Source organism: Myotis daubentonii, chromosome 1 (genome assembly GCF_963259705.1).
Source record: "Myotis daubentonii chromosome 1, mMyoDau2.1, whole genome shotgun sequence".
Classification (NCBI taxonomy): Eukaryota; Metazoa; Chordata; class Mammalia; order Chiroptera; family Vespertilionidae; genus Myotis; species Myotis daubentonii.
Window position 1 is genome coordinate 78,653,234 of NC_081840.1, and position 25,389 is coordinate 78,678,622.

General features: G+C 45.5%; 1 protein-coding gene across 1 annotated transcript; it reads right to left on the reverse strand.

The window, feature by feature from the left end:
- Positions 1-3,436: 3,436 nt before the first annotated feature.
- LOC132225543 (dehydrogenase/reductase SDR family member 2, mitochondrial-like) lies at positions 3,437-12,707 on the reverse strand. The gene is made up of 8 exons (XM_059680672.1): positions 12,525-12,707; positions 10,547-10,724; positions 10,108-10,209; positions 8,652-8,722; positions 4,767-4,818; positions 4,315-4,449; positions 3,984-4,039; positions 3,437-3,715 (listed from the first exon to the last, which is right to left on the reverse strand). The coding sequence occupies exons 1-8, from the start codon at positions 12,668-12,670 to the stop codon at positions 3,595-3,597; spliced, it is 861 nt and encodes a 286-aa protein (XP_059536655.1). The 5' UTR covers positions 12,671-12,707; the 3' UTR covers positions 3,437-3,594.
- Positions 12,708-25,389: the final 12,682 nt, after the last annotated feature.

Sequence of the window (25,389 nt, forward strand, 5' to 3'; positions counted from 1 at the left end):
CAGCTTTGTAAATGATACTTTTATGAAACCCTTCTCAAATTACTCAATTTAAAAGTTTGCTCGTGAGGGAAACCAAGATGGTGGCATAGGTAAACACCGAAATTGCTGCCTTGCACAACCACTTCAAAAATACAACTAAAAGACAAAACGGACATCATCCAGAACCACAGGAAGGCTGGCTGAGTGGAAATTCTACAACTAGAAGGAAAGAGAAAAGCACACTGAGACTCAGAGGACGTGCGGAAGTAAAGTGCAGAGGTAGGGAGGCGCACGTGGAAAGGGCTGGCAACTGATGACATGGTTGCCTTTTTCAATCAGGAGTGAGTCTCAAGCTCCAGACTGCTCTGAACTCCAGTTCTAGGGGAGTCTCTGGGGACCCAGACTCATACGGGGAGAAACTGGATTGTCTGGCATCGGGCGGAACTCACAGGTGGCTTTCTCTCAGAGGTGCTTGAAGCGATTACAGCGCAGGACACTGAGACATGGGGCCTCTTAGGGTAGGACTGAGGATCAGCCATAGCTGTTTGCTCTGACCTGTTGATTCCCTGAAACTCCGCCCCACCCAAGCTGTGCGCAGAGGCTTTTGCATATGAAAGGCCTGGCCCTTTGCAATCTGAAAATTACCTAACAAACTGCAGCTGGGTCAGAGAGACCCAGAACTTCCAAAACAAGGCCCAAGGCCCCACAGCAGCTTGCATTGCTTCACAGCTGGGCCTCATCTAGGCACCTCCAAACCCCCAACAAAGAAGAGGAATCTGCAGTTCTCTCCATAGCTCCTGCTGGGTAGCCTCAGGCAGAGGCTAAATTAGCACCCCCTTAGAGATCCAAGAGCCAGTGTACCCAGTGGTCAGAGTGGGACCATCCATATTACAACTCCTTAGATCCATAAGGGATACACTCAGGGGGCAGACTCAGTGAGCACCAAAGCCCCACTGAAGCAAGTCTTGCTCCAGAAGGGTGTCTCCAGCACAGAAGTTCTCCCACTGTAGACACAGCTGATTCTCACAGCCAATTTGACTGGAGGTAAATTCCTCCCAGTGATACCTACAACAATCAAGGCTTAACTACAACAAGACTGTGCACAAATCCCACAAGGGGTGCACCAAGAGTGTCCACCTCAGGTAATTGGGAAGGCTGAGCCATTGGGCCCTGTAGGACACCTAGCACAGAAAGCCACTCTACCAACACAGGGAAGCAGCCAAAATGCGAAGACAAAGAAACAGGTCACAAATGACAGAAATGGAGGAAAGCAAACTACAGGATATAGAGTTTAAACCCACACTAATAAAGTTTTTCAAGAATTTTCTAGAAACTGCCAATAAATTTAGTGAGACCCTCAAGAAATCTAGTGAGACCCTCGAGGATATGAAAAAGGACCAACTACAAATTAAGCATACACTGACTGAAATAAAGAATATTATACAGAGATCCAACAGCAGACTAGAGGATCGCAAGAATCAAGTCAAAGAGTTGAAATATGAAGAAGCAAAAAACACCCAACCAGAAAAGCAAAAAGAAAAAAGAATCCAAAAATATGAAGATAGTGTAAGGAGCCTCTGGGACAACTTCAAGCGTACCAACATCCAAATTATAGGGGTGCCAGAAGAGAGAGAGCAAGCTATTGAAAACCTATTTGAAGAAATAATAACAGAAAACTTCCCCCACCTGGTGAAAGAAATAGACTTACAAGTCCAGAAAGCGCAGAGAACCCCAAACAAAAGGAATCCAAAGAGGACCACACCAGGACACATTATAATTAAAATGCCAAGAGCAAAAGACAAAGAGAGAATCTTAAAAGCAGCAAGAGAAAAAAAGTCAGTTACCTACAAGGGAGTACCCATACGACTGTCAGCTGATTTCTCAATGGAAACTTTGCAGGCCAGAAGGGAGGCAAGAAATATTCAAAGTGATGAATACTAAGACCTACAACCAAGATTACCCAGGAAAGCTATCATTCAGAATTGAAGGTCAGATAAAGAGCTTCACAGATAAGAAAAAGCTAAAGGAGTTCATCACCACCAAACCAGTATTATATGAAATGCTGAAAGATATTTTTTAAGAAGAGGAAGAAGAAGAAAAAGGTAAAGATACAAATTATGAACAACAAATACACATCTATCAACAAGTGAATCTAAAAATTAAGTGAATAAATAATCTGATGAACAGAATAAACTGGTGAATATAATAGAGTCAAGGGCATAGAAAGGGAATGGACTGACTATTCTCGGGGGGGAAAGGGGTGTGGGGGATGAGGGAAGGGACTGGACAAAAATCATACGCCTATGGATGAGGACAGTGGGGGGGGGGGTAGGTAAGGCAGAGGGTAGGGTGGGAGCCGGGTGGAGGGAAGCTATGGGGAGAAAAAAGATGAACAACTGTAATAATATGAACAATAAAGTTTAATTAAAAAATAGTTTGCTCATTTCTTCCTAGGATTCTGACTGAGACATAGACAATATATGAACCTAAAGTAGTCTAACTCTGTTTACTTCCCTCCAACTTATATGCCATTTTATTTATTAGTTTTAGATTATGAATTCTTTCATTGATGTTACAATGAATCAAAGCCAAAGTCCTACTCACACCTAGTATATTTCAATATTTAATTGAGAAATGTAATATATATACAAAAAGTAATAAAATATAAATGTAGAGTTTAAGTCTTGTAAAACCAATGCCTTTATAACTAAGACCCAGGTCAAGAAACAAGTGGGAAAAATGAGACTAGGAAGAAAAAAAGTCAATATTATTGCGAAGGTTATCACTGTGAGTAACAGGGTCTCATTCTTTTTTTAATGTATATTTTTATTGATTTCAGAGAAGAAGGGAAAGGGAGAGATAGAAACATCAACGATGTGAGAAAATCATTGATCGGCTGCCTCCTACACGCCCCACACCGGGGATTGAACCAGCAACCTGGGCATGTACCGTGACCTGGAATCAAACTATGACCTCCTGGTTCATAGGTTGACGCTCAACCACTGAACCACACTGGCCTGGCCAGAGTCTCATTCTTGCCTGACACTCTGAAAAACCAACTGGGGAGGCTCAGCATTGATTCATCCATTCCATTCCTCTGTTGGAGAGGGTTGCCTCTCCTCACATGAACTCCCTTGTATTTCTGGGTTGTTTCTGTGTACATCCAAGCAATCTCCCATGGTGATGGGAGATGCAGGTGCTTGAGAAAGTCAGTGTGCCAGGAATTACCCGCAGCTACAAATGAGCTCAGTCTACACCCTTTCTAAATTCCCTTCACTCTTGGTCAGCAAGTCCTCTGGTCTAGGTTGCTCATCCCTCATGGAGTGGCCCAGACTTTCATCCTTGAGAACTCTGATCTCCTGGTAACCATGCTCTCTCAGACCATGGTTCCTAATTACCAAGGCGGGCAAGGGCTGAAGAAAAGTGAAAACATTAATGACAGTTTCATGCTGTAAACTTTCTTTTCTGATGTTCTTTATTGTTTCATACTCTGATTATGTTGAACTTAAAGTGTGTATTTGAAGCACAGGCTCATCATTTATAGAGGTGTCCCAACATGGTGGCCCCAGAGCCACAGGGCGCTTCTACAATGAGAGGCAAGCCCGAGCTCTGAGCTCATGTCCTTCCGAGGTGGGGTGAGAAGCCAGCCACCACAATGCTCTCACCGGTGATGTAGCTGGCATCTGGAGAGCAGAGGAAGGACACCAGCCCCGAACAGTCCTCAGGCTGACCCACTCTGTATGGAAAGAGGAGGTGGGTGAGAGTGATGATGCTTCCCGTGAGCCCTGGGCTCCTGTCAGATGCTGGGAAGTCAAGACCCCCATGGTCATGAGAGAAAGGCTGCAAGTGGAGATATGTGGGCTCTACAGGGACTTTTACTCACCCCAGGGCTCAAATCTCAGAAAGAGGAATGCAGAGAGGTGATGGTGATCTTTATTCATCATGAAGGTCTGAAGTTACATGAACCCAGATCTACAAAGGACACTGCCTTACACACAACCTACCTCTGTATTTCATGGCATCCCTTCAAATGGTTCCAAAAGTCTGGATCCCCAAACGCCTAAAGGAAAAGTCAAAAGGTTAGTGCTGCTCATCCAGGTGTAATCACAATGGCTCCACCCCATAAACAGCTTTGTGGAGGGGCTTTTGGGGGACACTCTGGGCTCGTCCCTCACAGAGGACTACAATCCTGATTCTGCCGGTGATCCCAAAGGTGGTGGACCAGAGCATCAGAACAAGAGGCCACAGGGCCAGGTGTCTCTGGGACATGGCCTGGTAGGGGAAGGGACCCTGGCCCTCAGTGTGGCAGAAGCAGAAGTTGTCTTTGGTCCTTACCACTTTGCTGAAGGCTGTGTCAATTAGTCCTGGAACTAGGCAGTTCACCCGGATATCCTTTGGTGCCAGCTCCAATGACAGGGTCTTGGTGAGTCCCAGAATGGCTGCTTTACTGACATTGTAGGCCCCTAGTCTCTGTGAACACAAAGGGAAGTGGGTGGCAAATAAGTAACTGAGGAGGAGAGTTTCTATTAGATCTTAGGCCTGTGTGTAGAAATATATCTCTTCAGCAATGCAGAGATAAGTGAGAATCTCACAAAGAAAGGTTAAAAGCCTGCCATGTGTGTCCTTTCTGGAGAAGGAGGGTCTGAGACACCCATCGATCAAATGTGGATGTAGATGTGCCCCACCAGCAATGGCCTATTTGGGATCTTCCTGGCCCTCTCCACTTTTCTTGGCAAATGGGGCTGTTTCCTTCCTTTTCATGTAGCGTCATGGAAGGTTATACTTACAGCTGCTGGTATATATGCCATAACTGAGGAGACCAGAACCACAGAGCTTCCCCTGGGAAGAGAAAGACGGGATAAATACTATGGAGCCACATATAAGTGAGGCAAATACACACATCGGGGGCATGAAAGGAAGTGGAGACGGTGGGCCATGAAAGTGAGTGAATGAAATTTAGGTTCAGATTAGAGCCTGCTCCTGCCTTCCTTCAGCTTATCTCCTCTGGCCTCCAGTATCCTGAGGACCAGGACCAAGTTTATGTTTTCATCCACACTTGGATGCTCAATCCATTAAGGAGAACTAGTATGAACACTTTTATCAAATACAGCCAACATTTGCCTTTATTCTAGACTATTGTTCCACTAGCTTTGAGGGTGTTCTATACCAGGCATGCTTAAGAGTAATAATATTAAAAGTACTTCCCAGTGGATCCTTTGGAATCTTAATCTCAGAATCTCCACGCCCCCCACAACCCTACCCCAAAATCCTCTGGAAAAGTTTTTCTTAAGGATCCTCAGTGCTCCCTCACTCACCAAGTCTAATGACTCTTGTTCAGACCTCACTTCTCTACCCTCCAGTTTCCTGTCACATCAGATACTGTAGACTAAAATTTCCTTTCTGGAACCTGTTTGATCCCTTTGAGAAATCTGCACTCTTGCCTCTCTTTTTCCCTTTACCTACTCATTCCCTTTCCCTCAGTGTCTATTCTGTGCAGGCCCATAAATTAAGATGCTTTCATTGTCCCGCAAGTGTTTTCTCTTCATGCTCTCTTTTAATTTAGGAAGAAGATGAAGTATGCCTAAAATAATTAAAACAAACAATCATATAATTTTCACCTTTGTCTCCTAAATGTTGACAAAATTCCTTATCACAACATTCAAGGCTATCCATAATTTAGCAACATCCTGCTTGTCCAGTCTTGTCTCTGACCTCTTCTCTTCACTCACCCTGGATCTAAAGGTTGTTCTGTGCAACACACACAGAGCAGAGATGATGGGGAAGATAATGGAGAACATGGCTAGCCCAACAGTAAAAAAGTTTGAGAGATAAGAGTTGAGTGGGGAATGACTACAATGGGAGGAACCAAGATGGCGGCATAGGTAAACACTGGAGAATGCTGCCTCGCACAACCACTTCAAAAATACAACTAAAAGACGGAACAGACATCACCCAGAACCACAGGAAAGCTGGCTGAGGGGAAATTCTTCACCTAGAAGGAAAGAGAACAGCATACCGAGACTCAGAGGAGGCGCAGTGCGGAAAATACAAAGGTGCGGATGTGCGCGCGGAGCAGGCTGGTGGCTGAGGGTGCGGTTGTCTGTTTCAATTGGGAGGGAGGCTCAGGCCCTGAACTCCAGTTCTGGGCGAGTCTCTAGGGGCCCAGAGTCAAACGGGAGAAGCGGGACTGTCTGGCATCAGTCGGAACGCGAGGGCAGTTTTCTCTGAGGTTTGCAGCAGTTGCTGGGACTCTGAGAGGCAGAGCCTCTGGGGACGGGACTGAGAGCAGCCATAACTGCTCCCTCCACCCGCCCTGTAGATCCCCTGGGACCCGCCCCACCCAAGCCCTGCACAGAGCCTTTTCCTGGATAGCCTCAGGCAAAGGCTAGATTAGCACCTCCCCAGAGGACAGAAGTTTTCCCACTGCAGACACAGCTGACTCTCACAGCCAGTTGGCCTGGAGGTCAAATCCCCCCAGTATTAACTACAACAATCAAAGCTTAACTACAACAAGACTGCACACAAAGACCACTAGGGGGTGCACCAAGAAAGCATAAAAAAATGCGGAGGCAAAGAAACAGGACAAAATTGTGAATGGAAGATATAGAGTTCAGAACCACACTTTTAAGGTCTCTCAAGAACTGTCTAGAAGCCGCCGATAAACTTAATGAGATCTACAAGAAATCTAATGAGACCCTCGATGTTATGATAAAGAACCAACTAGAAATTAAGCATACACTGACTGAAATAAAGAATACTATAAAGACTCCCAACCGCAGACCAGAGGAGCGCAAGAATCAAGTCAAAGATTTGAAATGCGAAGAAGCAAAAAACGCCCAACTGGAAAAGCAAAATGAAAAAAGAATCCGAAAATACGAAGATAGTTTAAGGAGCCTCTGGGACAGCTTCAAGCATACCAACATCCGAATTATAGGGGTGCCAGAAGATGAGAGAGAGCAAGATATTGAAAACTTATTTGAAGAAATAATGACAGAAAACTTCCCCTACCTGGTGAAAGAAATAGACTTACAAGTCCAGAAAGCGCAGAGAACCCCAAACAAAAGGAATCCAAAGAGGACCACACCAGGACACATCATAATTAAAATGCCAAGAGCAAAAGACAAAGAGAGAATCTTAAAAGCAGCAAGAGAAAGAAACTCAGTTACCTACAAGGGAATACCCATACGACTGTCAGCTGATTTCTCAACAGAAACTTTGCAGGCCAGAAGGGAGTGGCAAGAAATATTCAAAGTGATGAATACCAAGAAACTACAACCAAGATTACTTTATCCAGCAAAGTTATCATTCAGAATTGAAGGTCAGATAAAGAGCTTCACATGTAAGGAAAAGCTAAAGGAGTTCATCACCACCAAACCAGTATTATATGAAATGCTGAAAGGTATCCTTTAAGAAGAGGAAGAAGAAGAAAAAGGTAAAGATACAAATTATGAACAACAAATATGCATCTATTGACAAGTGAATCTAAGAATCAAGTGAATAAATAATCTGATGAACAGAATGAACTGTTGATTATAATAGAATCAGGGACATAGAAAGGGAATGGACTGACTATTCTTGGGGGGGAAAGGGGTGTGGGAGATGTGGGAAGAGACTGGACAAAAATCGTGCACCTGTGGATGAGGACAGTGGGTGGGGAGTGAGGGCGGAGGGTGGGGTGGGAACTGGGAGGAGGGGAGTTATGGGGGGGGGGGAAAGGGGAACAAATGTAATAATCTGAACAATAAAGATTTAATAAAAAAAAAGAAAGAAAAAAAACAATGACTACAATGTAAGAATATACACTGGCAAATATATATATGATTTATTATTGAAAGAAATATTTCTTTCACACCAACTACCTGATTCAAAAAGAAGTAACTCCCCTCATTCCTAGACCTTGTTTTCCTTTGCTCCACCAAACCAAGACACAATTCAAGAAGTCTTTTTACCACTTAAGACACATACCCTTTTGCAAAATAAAGATGTTCCAAATTGCAATTTATTCCAAATGCACAGAAAAGAAACAATAAATAAATGCCAACAAATTTCCATCAAAAGAAAAAAAAAGAGTTGAGTGGGACTTGGAAACTCCACTACCCTTATTATGGACAGGCTGCAGGGTGCCTCAGTGTCATCAACCTGGACTTTTGTGCCCTGACCTGCTGCATGCAGCCTAAGAGAGGCCACTTTTAGTTCCCCAACTCCAGGACAGTTATGGGAACTCTGGGCCTTCCTGTCATTAGAATTCCGTTTCTCTCTTCCAGTCCCTGCCGATTTCTGGGCACTCTAGAAACTGGGTATTCATGCAAGAAGACAGGATTTTTTTCTCTTTTGTGACCTAGAAATATGAAGTCAAACTTGCACTAGTCTAGAGAGACCACTTGCATTCCTCTGATTCCAGGACAGCTGTGAGGACTCTGACCTTTCTGTCTGTAGATCCCTTATTGTGCTACTAGTAGAGTCCTTGCCAGATTCCATGGGCATTCTAGCTATGAGAGAATGACACTATGGATAGAGTCTGAAAGCCAAATTCTCACTTCTCCTGTGTTACTGGCTCAGCTAAGCCTGCTGCCCAGAAGAAAGATCTAACTCAATACCTGGATCTTGTTTACTACCTCTGCTTCGTATTTGACACTTAATGTCTCCATCTCTCTCCCCTTCCCTTCCCTCACCCCCTGTTCTCCATGTGGGGCAGCAGCTGGCTCAGCAGCAGGGCTGGGGCCTTCACATTGACATTCAAGATCTGAAATCAGAGCAAATGAGGGTGGGGGAGGAGAGACACTCAGTCCAGTGCATGTTCTCACTGTATTAGCAAATACACCACATTAAAACATGGGCGTGATGGCTTCTGACAATGGGAAGTGGGGAGAGTGCTGGCTTTCTTTGACATACATGGGGGGCGGGGGGAGGCATCCTGAAAAAGCTGGAATATGGGGATCAGGAAGCCTTTGCAGGCATAAGACCCAGAGTCTGCAGGATGTCTCCCTGTGTCTGTAAGGGTATTGGTTAGACAAAAATGTCCCATCTGGGTCTGAGGTGGCACTGGCCAATTGAGTCTGGGGAAGGTTGGTATTATAAGCTGAATAGTGTACTACCCAAACTCTATGTTAAAGTCATAACTCCTAGTACCTTATAATGTGACCTTATTTGGAACTAGAGTCATTGCAGACATAGTTAAAAATGAGGTCATAGAATGGGCCCTAATTCAAAATGTATGGTGTCTTAAGAAGGCAAGTTTGCAGGCGCGCCTGCGCGGGCACACACCCACATTGAGAATACCATGCGAAGATGAAGGCAGAGGTTGGAGTGATGCTTCTTTCTATAAGCCAAGTAACATCAAAGATTGCCAGCAAACCACCAGTAGCTAGGGGAGTGGCATGAATAGATTCTCTCATAGCCATCGGAAGGAACAAACCCTGCTGATGCCTTCTGACCTCCAAGACTGTGAGACAATAAATTCTGGTGTAAGCCACCTGGGCTGTGGTACTTTGTTACAGCAGCCCTCTGAAACTAATACAGCTGGATTTCAGGGTTTAAGCCAGCTGTGGGCAAACTACTGCCCGCGGGCCGGATCCGGCCCATTTGAAATGAATAAAATTAAAAAAAAAAAGACCGTACCCTTTTATGTAATGATGTTTACTTTGAATTTATATTAGTTCACACAAACACTCCATCCATGCTTTTGTTCCGGCCCTCCGGTCCAGTATAAGAACCCATTGTGGCCCTCGAGTCAAAAAGTTTGCCCACCCCTGGTTTAAGCCTTGGACATGAAGCATTCTTAGGCAAGGAAGGGAGTCATTCCCTTCTCTGTGCCCCACATTTATTGTGATGATCTGGTTCTCTGTTGGGCCCTCCCAGCAAACTGGGAGCTCATGGACAGTGCGGATCAGAACTAGAGTGTAGCAAGCATGTCAAACTCGTGGTGGCCATGAATTTGACATGCTTACTGCAGACACTCTTACCTCCATCTCACAGATGGGGAATTGAGTGTCAGAGTCCAGGCACCTGGCCTGCTCGGTGCCAGTGAGTCTGTGAGGGGAAGGTGTGTGGGGGCTGAGATGGAAAGAGGGTCGTGCAGAGGGTGAGGATGACATCCAGTCAGCCCTACCTGGTGTCCCCAGACCTCACCTTGTCCCAGATTTCCTCACTGCTCTCCAAGGTACTTCCCACGTAGGGATTGACTCCTGCCACACACACCAGGAAGTCAACATTCCCGGAATGTCTCAGGGCCTGCAGGGAGAAGGGGGCAATGAGGACCAGGGTCAGGAAGCAAAAGAAGTTTTCTGTTGCAGTGGGAGGTATTTCCTGTTTGCTCTCCCTGGGTCTCTGCCTGGCTAAATCCAGGAGGGGACCACACCAAGTGAGGGTGGAGAGCTGTCTCTCCTCATCAGACTTAAAACATCTCTCCACCCAGATCTGTAAACCTGTTCAGGCTCTGGAGTAACCAATGCCCAGCACATGGTCAGCCTTCATTCCTGCGCTTGTTCGTTTGTTCATTTGATCAGGTTATGTTTTTAAAATAACCACTCTTCCTCTTTCTACCTCCAAACCCTACCCATCTCCTCACCGTGGCCACCAGCCGGTCTCGGTCCTCAGCCTTCCCCACGTGGCACACGGTGCCAGACACGCTCAGCCCCTCCCCCTGCAGCGCTGCCAGTGCCTGGTCCACGTTCTGCTGCTTCCGGCTGCTGACCACCACGTGGGCCCCGTCCTGGGCCAGACGCCGGGCGATGGCAAAGCCAATCCTGAGGGCAGAGATGGCTATGGCGGCTTCAGCCCTCCCCACCCTCCTCCTGGGAGGCTGATCATGAGACACAAATTGAGTTCCACAGTGTGGTTCAAGAACTGCCTCCAAATCTTTCGAGTGGGAAAGAGGAACTATTGAACATTTTCTATACATCAGGCTTTCACCAAGACTAACCCAGTTAATTCTCACAACTATATGTATAATAATCATATGGATGAGAAAATTTTCATAACAATTTAATTGAAGGGAATTTTTAAAAAGTAATGATCCTTCAGAACACGTGTACATGTGCGGGGCATCCAGCGTGAATGGCAGAGAATCTTTAACTGCCCAGTGTTTTCTCCCTTGGTTCTAGCCAGAGGCCTCTGGTGTAAATTGCACTTTGTTTAAGCCTTAAAACTTTCCTCTGTCCTGCAATTTAAAAACTTTGATGCTGAGAACATGTTCTGCCTCCATTCTCCGTCTACTTACTTTAAGGAGGTCTGAAGCACTCTTGACTTGGGCTGGTTGAGTACCTGTGATCAAGGGCAAAAGGCATACGACCCTTCTCTTATAGAAACTGCTGGGGCAACATAGAGTTTTGAATTACTCATTTGTGATGAGGGCTGGGCATTGGGGACACGCAGATTTAAAACATCATTGGGGCCCTGACCGGTTTGGCTCAGTGGATAGAGCGTCAGCCTGCGGACTGAAGGGTTCCAGGTTTGATTCTGGTCAAGGGCATGTACCTTGGTAGAGGGCACATCCCCAGTAGGGGAGGTGGGGAAGGCAGCTGATCGATGTTTCTCTCTCATCAATGTTTCTGACTCTATATCCCTCTCCCTTCCTCTCTGTAAAAAAATCAATAAAAAATATATTTAAAAAAATAAAATAAAACATCATTGGGGCCCAGTCAGTTTAACTCAGTAGTGAGCATTGACCTATGTACCAGGAGGTTATGGTTCGATTCCTGGTCAGGACACATTTCTGGGTTGCTGGCTGGAACTCCATTAAGGGGCGTGCAGGAAGCAGCCAATCAATGATTCTCATCGTTGATGTTTTTATCTTTCTTTCTTTCTCCCTTCCTCTCTCTGAAATCAATAAAAACATATTTTTTAAAAAATAAAACATCATGGTGATGTGGAAGTCTGGGATATTAACAGTTCTAAAATAAAGCGATCTAAATTTGACCATGAAAGGTCAAAAGGAAGACAGGGCCCCTGAACACCAGAATTCCCCCCTCCTGCCTGTGGTAATGAGTCATTAAAGAATGTGGCCCATTATGGCAGTTAGAGGATAAGTGGAATTGGAGGTACATAGGAAGAGATGTGACCAGGAGAGGGTCATCTATGTAAGCTCTCTGAGCTGATCTTGAGACATCGCCTTGTCCAGTGCCCTACTGCCAGTGAACACTCTGCAGTCAATGGAATCCCTAAGACTGAGAGACCAATAGGTCTCTGGCTTCTCCCTATTAGACCAGGACCCTAAAAGCCCATGGCCACGTGCCCATGAAGGATGGGGAGAGAGAGCTGTCCTGATGATGATAAGTTAAATACCTTAGGGTTACCCAGCCAGTAAGTGGCAGAGACTAGATTCAAACACTGCTCTGATTGAACCAAAAGCAGTCGATTTTCCAAATCTATTATTCTTGGAACTTACAAACAGGATGTTTTAGGAAGAAACACTGAGTTGGGGTTAATGATACACGCCAGAGCTGTGTAATGAGATGGGGGTGTCAGGAAGGATGTGTGAGAAGGACTTCCCCTGCCCTGGGATGGGACTCTAAATCTGTTCATCACATGGACGCCCATTCACTCACCCGCTTGTGGACCCAGTGACCACAGCCACTTTCCCAGCCAGTGGACCGCTTCTATCTGCTGTTTTGCTGCTCATTCTTGCTGAGAGGACTGAGGAGCATTGAAGACCCTTAAAGGCCCAAGACGTGGCCCTGAACATGCTAGTCATTGTCTGGCCTCCGGCCTTCTAGACCCAAAGCTGGGGGAGAACCTGGGAAGACAATCACCATGAACCATGTTAGAATCTGACTCCACCCATCCTTCGTGGGAGGGTTCCACTGAAGTCTCTGGTAGGTGTCCTACCATCCTTTAAACTTAACAGGAAGCACAGAGCTGCTCATGTCCTTTCCATGACCAGTTCCCCAAATGGGCTGCCCTGCAATGCTGGGTTCCTGGTAGATGCCTGAGTGATACTTGCCTGACTCACCTCCCCAGCCCCAAACAAGGAATATCACTGTGGTCTTCTGAGAGTCACCTCTGTACTTCTCTCCATACATCTATTCTTCCACAAAGAAATTGCATTGGCCTTTCTTCTTATCTTTCCCCAGCCTGTTGCAACCACCCCACCCAGGTCCAAGTTCTTATCACCTTCCCCACCTGCTGCAAACTCCTCTTCCTTCAGCTCCTCACCTGAAGCAACAGCAATTATCCCCTCATCAGATATACCAGATGTGTCAGCATTTCTGGGAGGCAAGTTGTTTTCCCACATCACAAATGACTCTGATCCAACAGATAAAAGTCCAGCCACTCCCCCCTTTGTTTACAAATCTTTCATCGGGCCCATACCTCACATCTCTTGAACTCCAGGCCATATTGTCCAGCCCCACCTGCCCAAAGATCCTATGGTATTTGTTTCATTGTAACTGTTTCAGCAATACCTCATTTCTTCAGTAACTTTCTCTCAACCCACACCTTTCATCCCAAACCTTCCCTCCATCTTATGGGGAGATCAAGGAACAATAGTTGTCTTGGGGTGGCTACCTCAGAATCACACTAAAAAATCAAGTAGTTTTTTTGGAAATGGCCTTGGGAAGCAATGTTAGGGGGGTTGAAGGAGTGGGACAGAAGGGAAGATAGCCCATAAATGGTACATTATCAAGTAAGTTATGTCTATTGGTAACTGAAGGTCAATCTTATTGAGGAACTCTGAGTAACAGTTTTGTTTCTTAATTCTCACCTGAGGATATGTTTATTGATTATAGAGAGAAAGGAAGGGAAAGTAAGAGTGACAGAATGAGAGAGAGAGAGAGAGAGAGAGAGAGAGAGAGAGAGAGAGAGAGAGAGAGAGAAATGGATGTGAGAGAGAAACATCAATTGATTGATTGATCCCCATATGGGCCCTGAACTGGGATTGAATCTGCAATCTTTTGATGTATGGGATGATGCTTCAACCTACTGAGCTACCTGGCTAGGGAGGACAAGGGACTGGACTTAGGGTGACCAAGAATCCCTGTTTCTAGGACTGCAGGTTTACACTGAAAGGCCCACATTCCAGCAAATTGCTAAGTCCTAGACAAACCAGACAGTCTGTTACCAGCACAGGGGCACATCCAGCTCCTGTCAGTCACTAGTTGAGGACTGCTCCTGGGGTGGAACAAAGAGGTGACCAGCAGAGACAGCAGAGGGCCTAGGTAAGGTGGAATGGTGCGGTAACACCATGGGAATTGGGACTTTCTCTTATGAGGGAAAAAAGCTTGTGGCGGTTTTTACAAAATGGTATTTTGACATAAATAACTGATGATCACACTCAGGGAGCCATAAACTCTATTCTAGGCCGTCATGACTAAAATAGCCAATCATTGTTTCTCTAGTGTTCATTTTTTTGTCTTAATTCTTCCATTTTCTGAGTGATCTATCCCAGTTTATTAAGCTGTTGCACAATATGGAAAGCTAACCTAACTCTTCCCAGGAACAAATCACAGGGCTCTGAAAACAGACAAGTTCACATCTGTATTCAACATAACAGCTCTAAACAACCATGCACTTACTAGCTAAATCTCTGGGCTTCCAAGCAAGTTCAATGCTGTTAATCTCAAGAAATGTTATGGACTGAATTGTGTCCTCCTGCCCCTAGGTTCATATGTTGAAACCCTAACCTCTACAGCTTCAGAATGTGACTGTGTTTGAGAAGAAACCTTTAAAGATGTGAATAAATTCACTTATTTACATATAAAAACAGATTTATGAATAAGGACCTTTATCATCCAATTTATAATAGTTGAAAAAATAGCTAAACTTAAACGCTGAATATGGGATGCATGTTACTTGATGGAATATATGTAGCCATTTGAAAGGGTGTTCATAAGTAGTTTGTAACAATACTGAAATGTTTTTGTTAAAATGCTGACTAAAAAATCATGACACAAACTTATATACAGCATGGCTGAAATTATATTAGCATAAATGTCTACTTAGAACAATATGGTAAGTAAGCCTGAAAGTAAATAAGCTGTGATGGAATAAAAGTGATAGATTAAATATGTACTTCCGCCTTCTCTTCTTCCCCTTCACCACTAAAAGATACTTTTTAAAAATGGAAGAAAGGGAACAAAACCAAAGCAATATAGAAAAAAAAAAAAAAAAAGCACAAAAGCTTTATAAAATTATAAGAAATTCTTGAAAGATAGATAGAGTTCACTTTCTAGAGAAAGCTCCAGTTCAAAACACGTGCATGGGAGAACAGCAGTAAAAGGTGAGAGCAGCTGTAGTGCCCCGAAGCTCAGAGGGAACAGATAGAAAGAGTAGCAGGGGCCGGGTAATTGTCAGAACGGGGTACTTGCGTTCGGAGGAGCCCAGGCCATTAGAACTGTTCTCTGAATCTCTGCCATTTTGTCAAGCACCCCCTGAGAGAGAGCATCAGCCCCTGGGGAGGTCACCACAAGAAAACCAGAAGGAAGTTGGGTTAGCCCAGCTGGTGTGGCCCCTGGTTGAGCATCGACCTATGAACCAGGAGGTCATGGTTTGATTCCTGGTCAGGGCTCATGACCCGGTGTGGGCTTGATCCCCAGTAGCGGGTGTACAGGAGGCAGCTGATCAATGATTCTTTCTCATCATTGATGTTTTTTTCTCTCTCGCCCTCTCCCTTCCTCTCTCTGTAATCAATTTAAGAAATATGTATTTAAAAAACAAAGTTTGGATGAATACAATAAAAGGAAGAAAAGAAGAAAAAAAGCATAATGAAAAACACAAAATAAGATTTCAGGGATAAGTCCAAATGTACATGAATGTTCATAATAAATGCAAATGGCTTAAGTTAACATACTAAAAGATGGAGTCTCTCAAATCTTTTAATAACCAAGCTAAATATAATTCACAACAGACACAATTGAAACAAAATGGTTAAGGAAGATTGACAATAAAGAAATAGATGCCAGCCCTAACCGATTTGGCTCAGTGGATAGAGAGTCAGCCTGTGGACTGAAAGGTCCCAGGTTCGATTCCAGTCAAGGGCATGTACCTTGGTTGCGGGCACATGCCCAGTTGGGGGTGTGCAGGAGGCAGCTGATCAATGTTCTCATTGATGTTTCTAACTCTCCATCCCTCTTCCTTCCTCTCTGTAAAAAATCAATGAAATATATTAAAAAAAAGAAATAGATGCTGACATAGCAGGCAAATATTAAAGGACAAGTAAGATAATATTATAATTAGACAAAATATAATTCAAGGGAAAAGGTATTAAAATGAAAACAGTTTAATAATTTATATTCATAAATTATACATAAAATAAAAATTATAGTAGTTATTGTTATGTACTTAACACATAAGTTTAACTTTCTTTGTTGTTTTCAATCCTTACCCAAGGACACTTTCTCCACGGATATTTATTTATTTTTTTTTAAAAATATTTTTATTGATTTTTTTACAGAGGGGAAGGGAGAGGGATAGAGAGTTAGAAACATTGATGAGAGAGAAACATCGATCAGCTGCCTCCTGCACACCCCCTCCTGGGGATATGCCCACAACCAAGGTACATGCCCTTGACCAGAATCGAACCCGGGACCCTTCAGTCCTTAGACCGACACTCTATCCACTGAGCCAAACCGGTCAGGGCTCTCCATGGATTTTTAGAGAGAGTGGAAGGGAGGGGAAGAGACACACAGAAAGAAACATTGAAGTGAGAGACACATCAATTGGTTGCTTTCTGCACGTGCCTGCAACTGAGGCACGTGTCCTTGACCAAAATCGACCTGGAGACCCTTTAGTCCGAGGGCCAATGCTCTAACCACTGAGAAAACCGGCCAGGGCTTAACACATAAATTGACAAACCCACAAAGTTACCAGGTAACTTAACATATATCTTTCTGAAATCAACACTTTAATGGACAAGATGTAAGTAAGATTATAGAGAATTTTACATAATAATTAACAAGGAAATCTCAATAAATTCCGAAGAGCAGAAATTATGTGGGTCATCCTTATTCACTGACATATGTGCAAAATATAAATTAACACAAAGGTATAAGACCCTCTCCTCCCCCCAACATATACCTGGAAATTTTAAGTCTCTGATCCTTGAACAGAAGCCTGGCACCAGAGCAATCATGGAACTCTGCTGATGGCCCTGTTATTCTGGTATATAAGGGCTTCATCCTGTTCCCTTTTGTCTTTCTGGACACTCCCCTAAATTCACCCCGTTCCCTGCCCACCACACTCCCAAGCCCTTTGTTGAATCATGAGAACATCTAAGATGATGTGACATCCTTAGAATCACCTGTAATGTCCCTGAGTAATCCCTCAATATCCTGCCTCCAAAGCTGCCCCAACTAGGTTCCTGGTAACAAAAGTTCCTGGAGGAAGACAGGGGTTCGCATTCCCAGGGACAGTACAGACAGGGGGCATGGGGTGATGATTGCAGTAGGAGAGAAGGGACTTCGGTAAGGAAGTGGACATGAGCCCTGTGTGTGTGTGTGTGTGTGTTGCCTGAACTTCTAAAGCATTTCTGGATCCTCTTGATGTTTGTCATGATGAATTGTGTTTCTATGAATGGCATGTTCATACTTGTGACATGTGTTTGGAAATTCTACTTACTCTGCAGATTTCCTGACTCTAAGAGCATGGTTATGCAATTTTGGGGTCCTCCTAAAATGCTTGCAAATTGACACTGAACAGAGAGATTAAAATGTGTTTATCTGGTCTCTGAAAGTGCGGTCTGTCCTCCTATATATGCCATGAACTTCTTCAACTGTGCAATATTTCAAATGAATGGGGAAGAACAACATAATATATTCAACTCCCACATTTAGCAAATAATATTTTCCCTATTCGCTTCATCTTTTTTAAAAAAATGAAAACATAGCACTCTCCCTACAGGGATCATACCTGTGGCATTCCCTTCCCTCTCTCCTTCTCACCTCCCCTTCCCCCATAGGCATGTGTCCCCTAACTTCTAAGGGACCCCATGAGACTTGCAACCAGGGGAGCAATGGGCAGTGGCAGCTTGTCCCAGGCTAAGCCCCTGAACCTTTCTCCGAGGCCCCCTATTCCATGACTTCCCAGTGAGCTAAGGCAGCCCAGCCTAGGCGCTCCTGTTGCTTCTTTGCTCTTCCTTGTTTCACTCTGCTAAGTATATTTTTGCTGTGGGCAATACATTCTTGCTTGCTTTTCTACACTGCCTCTTGATTGAAATATTTCCCTCAAGAAGACAAGAACAGAGATCTCATTGCCTCCTCTTGTTCTCTCACTGGTAACAATTAGAGCATCGTCCCTCAAACCAAAGGGTTGAGGGTTCGATTCCTGGTCAAGGGCATGTACCTCAGTTGTAGGTTCACTGCCCAGCCATGATCAGGGCATGTGCGGGAGGCAACCAATTGATGTGTCTCTCTCACATTGATATTCCTCTCTCTCCCCCTCCCACCCCACTTTCCAGTCTCTAAAAAAATCAATGGAAAAAATATCCTTGGGTGAGGATTAACACACACAAAAAGCACTATTATAAATGTTCATGGGTAAATGACAAATTTAAATAAAAGTTTCATGGCTTGTGGGGAGCCGATATAGGGTTAAGCCTCGGACTGACCTGTTGGCAAAGTCACAAACAAGTCTTCCGAGTCTTAAAGAACCCAATCCGAGAGGTGGCCGCTGATTTACATGCGCTGTCATTTAAAAAATAAAAATGGAGGAATTTGCCGGAAGCCAGTCCACCCTTGCTGCTTGACACAGTCGCTGCAGGGAAGAAACATCTGCACAGCTTATGTTTCAAGGGACCTGGCGTATATGGCATATGTTTGCTCCCCCTCTTAGTGCTATGTCTTTTAAATAGGACACCTCCCCGAGAAAGGTTGTTTTCCCAGGTGGGGATTTTTTTCCTGGAGTTAGGGATTAACAGGACTAAGGAAGGGAATAAATCCATAAAACCCCTTAACTAAGTGCCAGGCGGGTAGTTAATCACTTTAACTATGAACAATCATGCTTAAGCTACATAATCTTTACTTAGGATAATCTCCTTCAGTTCCTTCCTTGTAGCTTAATAGAACAATAGAGTAACTTGGAATGGAGATAAGAAACGCCCTAACCTTTGGAATAGAATGGATAGGATCAAAATCAACTAGTATAAATACAGATGTAACAGAACAATAAAGAGAGAACCTCGCTATGCTGATCAACTGAACGCTGCCTCTGTGTCATTCCTTCTTCACCGACTCCGTCCACACCTACGGGAGCCCCTGGACCTGCTGGGGCTGGACCCCAACAATGGCTTATAAAGATCCTTAAAGCCCTGCCTGTTGTTGCTCAATGGTTGAGTATTGACCCATGAATCAGGAGGTCAGGACTCAATTCCTGGGCAGGGCACATGCCTGGGTTGCTGGTTAGATCCCCAGTAGGGAGCATGCAGGAGGCAGCTGATCAATGATTCTCTCTCATCATTGATGTTTCTATCTCTCTGTCTCCCTTTCCCTCTCTGAAATCAATTAAAACATATTTTCAAAAAAGATCCTTAGAAAAAAAGACTATGAAAAAAAATCAGAATTTTTCAGTGCCTCTGAAGAATCTATACTAATAAAGAGTAATATGCTAATTAGACCAGGAGACCTTCCGGTGACCTTCCAGATGTCCTTCTGGACAAAGCTGGGGGGTTTGGCCGGCCTGCATACTGCCCCCAAATGGCCCAATGGGGGCGTGGCCAGCCTTCAAACAGCCCTCAGCCCCTCGCCCAGGCTGGCCATGCTCCCCGCAGGGACCCTCACCCCCGATGGGGGCGTGGCCAACCTGCAAAAGGCCATCAGCCCCTTGCCCAGGCCAGCCATACTCCCCAGTGGGGACCCTCACCCTGATGGGGGCATGGCCAGCCTACAAATAGTCATCAGCCCCTCACGCAGCCCAGCCATGCTCCCCCAGTGGAGACTCCCACCCCGAGGGTGTGTAGCCAGCCTGAAAACGGCCCTCAGCCCCTCACCCAGGCTGGCCACGCCCCCCAGCAGGGACCCCAACCCCAATGGGAGTGTTGCTGACCTGCAAACTGCACCAGCCCCTCTCCCAGGCCGGCCCCGCCCCCCAAGGGGACCCCCACCCTGATCTGGGACCCCCTTCTGGGCAGAGCAGCCAGCCCTTACCCATGCACCAGGCCTCTATCTATACTAATAAAAGGGTAATATGCTAATTAGACTGGGAGACCTTTTGGGAGACCTTTTGGACAAAGCCATGGTGGCGGGGCCAAGGCAGTTAGGGGGCATCAGGACAGGAGGGGAGGGCAGTTGGGGGTGAGCAGGCCAGCAGATGGGGCCAGTTGGGGGCAAGCAGGCCAGTGGGGGAAGGTAGGTGAGGGCCAGCAGACCAGCAAGCAGAGTGGTTAGGGGCAATCAGGCAGGTAGGGGCAGGTGAGTGGTTAGGAGCTAGTGGTCCTGGATTGCAAGAGGGATGTCTGACTGCCAGTTTAGGTCCAATCCCACAGGTATCAGGCCTAAACTGGCAGTTGGACATCCCCCGAGGGGTCCCAGATTGCAGAGGGTGCAGGCTGGACTGAGGGACACCCCCCATGCACGAATTTTGTGCACCAGGACACTAGTCTGTATTTATAAAGAGCCAGGGTCCCTAAGGACCACAGGCTCAACCAAACATCAGATGTCAGTGACTGCCAAGGGGGCTGCTGATCAGGCCTGGAAAGAGGCCTTCAGAGAGAGAGGCAGGGTCTGATCCACAGCCTCTGTCGCAGCTATTGATCAGCCATTGCCTCTCCGTTTCCCAGCTTCACCAGCAGCCCCGCCTCTGTTTCTCTCTGGCCTCCGCAGGGGCTGCTGATCAGTCCTGCCTCTTTGATCAAGCCCAGAGATAGGCCCAGAGCTGCTGACTGGCATAGAAACTGACCAATCAGAACCTAATCTGGGACTGCTTTGGCAATATAGTTCATATGGCTGGCTATCAGTCCAGATATAGGGATTATGTGTTTTTGTCTGCCAAGAGCATCTCCTCCTGCTGAAAAAGGCTTTCCCCCCTCCATTTAAGCAATCCTATCCAATATAATCTATCTATACTAATAAAAGGGTAATACGCTAATTAGATGAGTTCAACCAGCCATCTTACGAACATCTGACTTCCTTCCAGACAAAGCCATCTTGGTGGGGGCCCAGGTAGAGGCCATTAGGGGTGATCAGGCTGGCAGGGGAGGGCTGTTGGGGGTGAGATCAGGCTGACAGGAGTGGGCAGTTAGGGGTGATGAGGCAGGCAGAGGCAGTTAGGTGCAATCAGGCCAGCAGGGGAAGGTAGTTAGGGGTGAGATCAAGCCAGCAGGGGAGGGTCATTGGGGTGAGATCATTCTGGCAGGGGAGGGCAGTTGGGGGTGAGATCAGGTTGGCAGGGGAGTGGTTAGGGAGTGATCAGGCAGGCAGGCAGGCAGGTGAGCAGTTGGGAGCCAGCAGACCTGGATTGTGAGAGGGATGTATGACTGCAAGTTTAGGCCCAATCCCTGTGGGACATCCCCCATGGGGTCCCAGATTCTAGAGGGTGCAGGCTGGGCCAAGGGACATTCCCCCCAGTGCATGAATTTCATGCACCGGGGCTATCGTTATCTAATAAGAAATTGAAACGAAAGAAGTTATCTAAATAAAAATGGGTCCTGGTGGGAAAATCCTATATAATAAAGAGGTAACATGCAAATTGACCATCATGCCCTCACAAAGATGGCTGCCTATAACTAGGCCGGCAGGGGGGTTAGTGGGGAACAACCAAATGACTGAACAAGCAGGCTGTGTGGGGTGACAAGGCCAGTGGGGGAGGCAGTTGGGGGCAACCAGGCTGGCAGAGGGGGGCAGTTGGGAGCAACCAGACTGGCAGGGGGGGCAGTAAGAGGTGACCAGGCCAGTGGGGGGAAAAGTTAGGGGCAACCAGGCTGGCCAGGGGGTGCAGTTGGGGGTGACCAGGCTGGCAGGGGGGCAGTGAGGGGTGATTAGGCTGGCAGAGGGGCAGTTGGGGAAACCAGGCCAGCAGAGGGGGACAATTGGGGGTGATCAGGCAGGCGGGGGGAGGGGTCAGTAAAGGGTGACCAGGCCAGCTGGAGGGGGCAGTTAGGCGTAACCAGGCTGGCAGGGGGGGGCAGTTGGGGGCGACCTGGCCAGCAGCAGGGGGCAGTTAGGGGCAACCAGGCTGGCAGGGGGACCAGATAGGGGTGACAAGGCAGGCAGGCAGGTAAGGGATTAGGAGCCAGTGGTCCAGGATTGTGATAAGGATGTTCGACTGCCGGTTTAGGTCCGATCCTGGGGATCGGGCCTAAACTGGCAGTCAGACAACCCCTGAGGGGTCCAGGATTGGAGAGGGTGCAGGCTGGGCTGAGAAGTCCCTCACACCGTGCACGAATTTCTTGCACCGGGCCTCTAGTATAAAAATATTAGGCCATGTTTATGCACCAGGATTGTTTTTTGAGATGTTAATTTATTATATGTACCAATGTTTTTTGCTCACCATATCATTTATCAGCCTCCACACAACCTCATCCCACCCTACTCTACACAGGTCCTTTGTATCTAGGTCTTTTGTAATTCCTTTCCTGGGATATTTTTGCAAGAGGGAAGGCCAAAAGCAGTTTAAAGGCAAATGCTCTTCTGGTTTTTTGTAAAAGTGCAAACTCAGTCAAGAAGAGGGAAGAAAGAGAGAGGCCTCTGCTTGAGAGAGTAATGGAGTGAGGGTGGAGAACAGGGGAGATTCTTCTAAACAGGGGAGGGCCTGGGTTACCAGGATTTCACTAATAAATTGGGGGCCCAGGGCGGGGTCAAGACCTCAGAAAAACAACAACATTGCAAATCAAAGAGAAGACTTTGCTTCTTCAAGACCCTGTTGCCCTCTCTCCACACTCCCCAGAGGTGGCCACTGTTCAAAAGTTGTGTGCATCATTCTTGTATGTGCTTTTAAAACATATATATATATTTCAGAGAGAAAGGAAGAGGGAGAAACATCAATGATGAGAGAGAATCATTGATCTCATTGATTGGCTGCCTCCTGCATGCCTCCTACTGGGGATCAAGCCAGAAACTCCAGGCATGTGCCCTGATCAGGAATCGAACCATGACCTCCTCCTGGTTCATAGGTTGATGCTCAACCACTGAGCCACACTGGCCGGGCATGTTTTTGCATTTTTACTATACATGCATTCATAAATAGTACACATTGTTTTGCTTGCTTTTAAGCTTTACCAAAAGTGGTAATATAATTCTACAACTCACTGGTGTTCATCCACTTTATGTTTTTGGAATTGAACCTCACACATGCATTGATAGTTCATTCACTTTCACTGCACAGGACAGAGCATCCTCATTGTATACATATACACAATTTACTTATCCATGTCCTGTTAATGGACATTTGGGTTGTTTATAACCTAGCACATGTAATGCTGTCACAAACATCCTCATGCCCATCTCCTTGCACCACACATGTGTGAGCTTCTCTCTAGAGTTTATATTGGAAGGGGGAAGCTGGATCAAAGAGCACACATATCTTTTTTTTTTTATTGCTTAAAGTAGTACAAAGAGTATTACATATGTCTCCTTTTCCCCCCCACGCCCTTGACAATCCCCTGGCCTCCCCTACCCCCCAGTGTCTTATGTCCATTGGTTATGCTTATATGCATGTATACAAGTCCTTTCGTTGATCTCTTACCCACCCCCCTCCTGCCCTCCCACCCTCCCCGGCCTTCCTGCTGTAGTTTGACAGTCTGTTCGAGGCAGCTCTGCCTCTGTATCTATTTTTGTTCATAAGTTTATAATGGTCTCTATTATCCAGAAATGAGTGAGATCATGTGGTATTTTTCCTTCATTGACTGGCTTATTTCACTTAGCATAATGCTCTTCAGTTCCATCCATGCTGTTGCAAATGGTAAGAGTTCCTTCTTTTTTACAGCAGCATAGTATTCCATCATGTAGATGTACCACAGTTTTCTAATCCATTCATCTACAGATGGGCACTTAGGCTGTATCCAGATCTTAGCTATGGTGAATTGTGCTGCTATGAACATAGGGGGAGCACACATATCTTGATCTCGACTATACATTGCCAAATTTGTTTTCCAAAGCCATTGTACCAATTTATACTCGTATGAGAGCTCCTGTTCCTCCACCTCATTCCTAATATTTATGCTCTCAGACATTTTCATATTTGTCGTTCTGATACCTTTAAAATAGCATCTCATATTACTTTGCGTTTTTTTGCTTACCAGTGAGGTTGGTTCTCTTTACAAGTCTGATGGGTCCTCTTTTATAAATTGCCTGTTAATTCTGTTTATGGAATTGTTTGTCTGTTTCTTATTGATTATTAAGGATTATTTGCATATTGTGAACACCAGTCTTTTTTCGTAGTCTGCTGGTGTCACCCTACTTTTTGGTGTCATCTGACCTCCAGCTTATAACTCCTTATTTCTTGAAGATTTTAGCACTGGCTTATTTGCCTTTCTTCTCAGTACTACTCCTGTCTTAATTATTAGAAATTTTAATATCCAGAGAGATGATTTTCTTAGTTCCTGATCTCCTCAATCCAGTGATCCTTCTTCTCCTTCCACCAACCCACCCACTCCCAGATTCTTGCCTGAGATCACGCTTTACCAATAACAGCATTCCCTGATATATTGAAGACAAGCATCCCACTCTTTCACTAAACTTGTACCACACTTCCTCCCATAGCCCGATTCAATCATTTCTCAACCATAATGGAAACTACTATCCATTGACCTGCCAATTTTTCATGTCCCCCCCCCCCCCTTCACATCCTCAGCTTCTATCTTACCTGGCTTAGAATCTACATTCCATCTTACAGTCACTTCTCTGTATGTGTAGTTGTTCCCTTGCTCTTCTCGTTCTCTCTTGAAGTTTTTGGGAAAAACCCCAACCCTGCATAAGTATAACTCTCCATTAACTCCCCAACAGCACATCAGCAAATGATATTTGTTAGAGAAAAAGTTGAAGTAGGAATAATGGTACAAAAATGGTAAGACAAGGGAATGATATTCTCTTGTGGACAACAATGGTAAAGGACCTTCCTTTAAGTTCATGGACAGTAACCTTAGGAGTCTCTTCAGTGCTGTCCTCTTTCCATCCCGCTTCACTTCCCTAGTTGATTCACTTTCTTGTATTCTTATAGACCATGATTTCATAATGCCTCATTTTCCCTCAAACTCGCAACCTCTCCCACTTTCTCATGGTTCGCTGATGATCTTGCTTCCAATTGTACAGAAACTATAGAAGCAATCTAAAAAATATTATGGACCCCTACATAGGGTCCCAGCTCTGTTTTTCCTTCTGTTATAGTGAATAAATTGTCAGTGCTCCTATGTAAAGCCAACACTTCCAGTTTTTGCCCTGGGCCCCATTCCTTCTCACCTGGCAGTGTTTCTTGTGAGGCTGTGGACAGGCCTGTAACTGGCCCCTTTGAATTTGCTTGCTCTCCCTCCCGCACTCTCTATTCTTCACT

What these genes read in the sequence shown, in the direction of transcription:
- LOC132225543 (XM_059680672.1), bottom strand. Translation starts at nt 12,670, where the DNA reads ATGACTAGCATGTTCAGGGCCACGTCTTGGGCCTTTAAGGGTCTTCAA. An exon ending in GTGAGGAAATCTGGGACAAG is followed by an intron (nt 8,723 to 10,107) that starts GTGAGGTCTGGG and finishes CTCTGATTTCAG; the next exon opens with ATCTTGAATGTCAATGTGAA. An exon ending in GGATGCCATGAAATACAGAG is followed by an intron (nt 3,716 to 3,983) that starts GTAGGTTGTGTG and finishes CTTTCCATACAG; the next exon opens with AGTGGGTCAGCCTGAGGACT.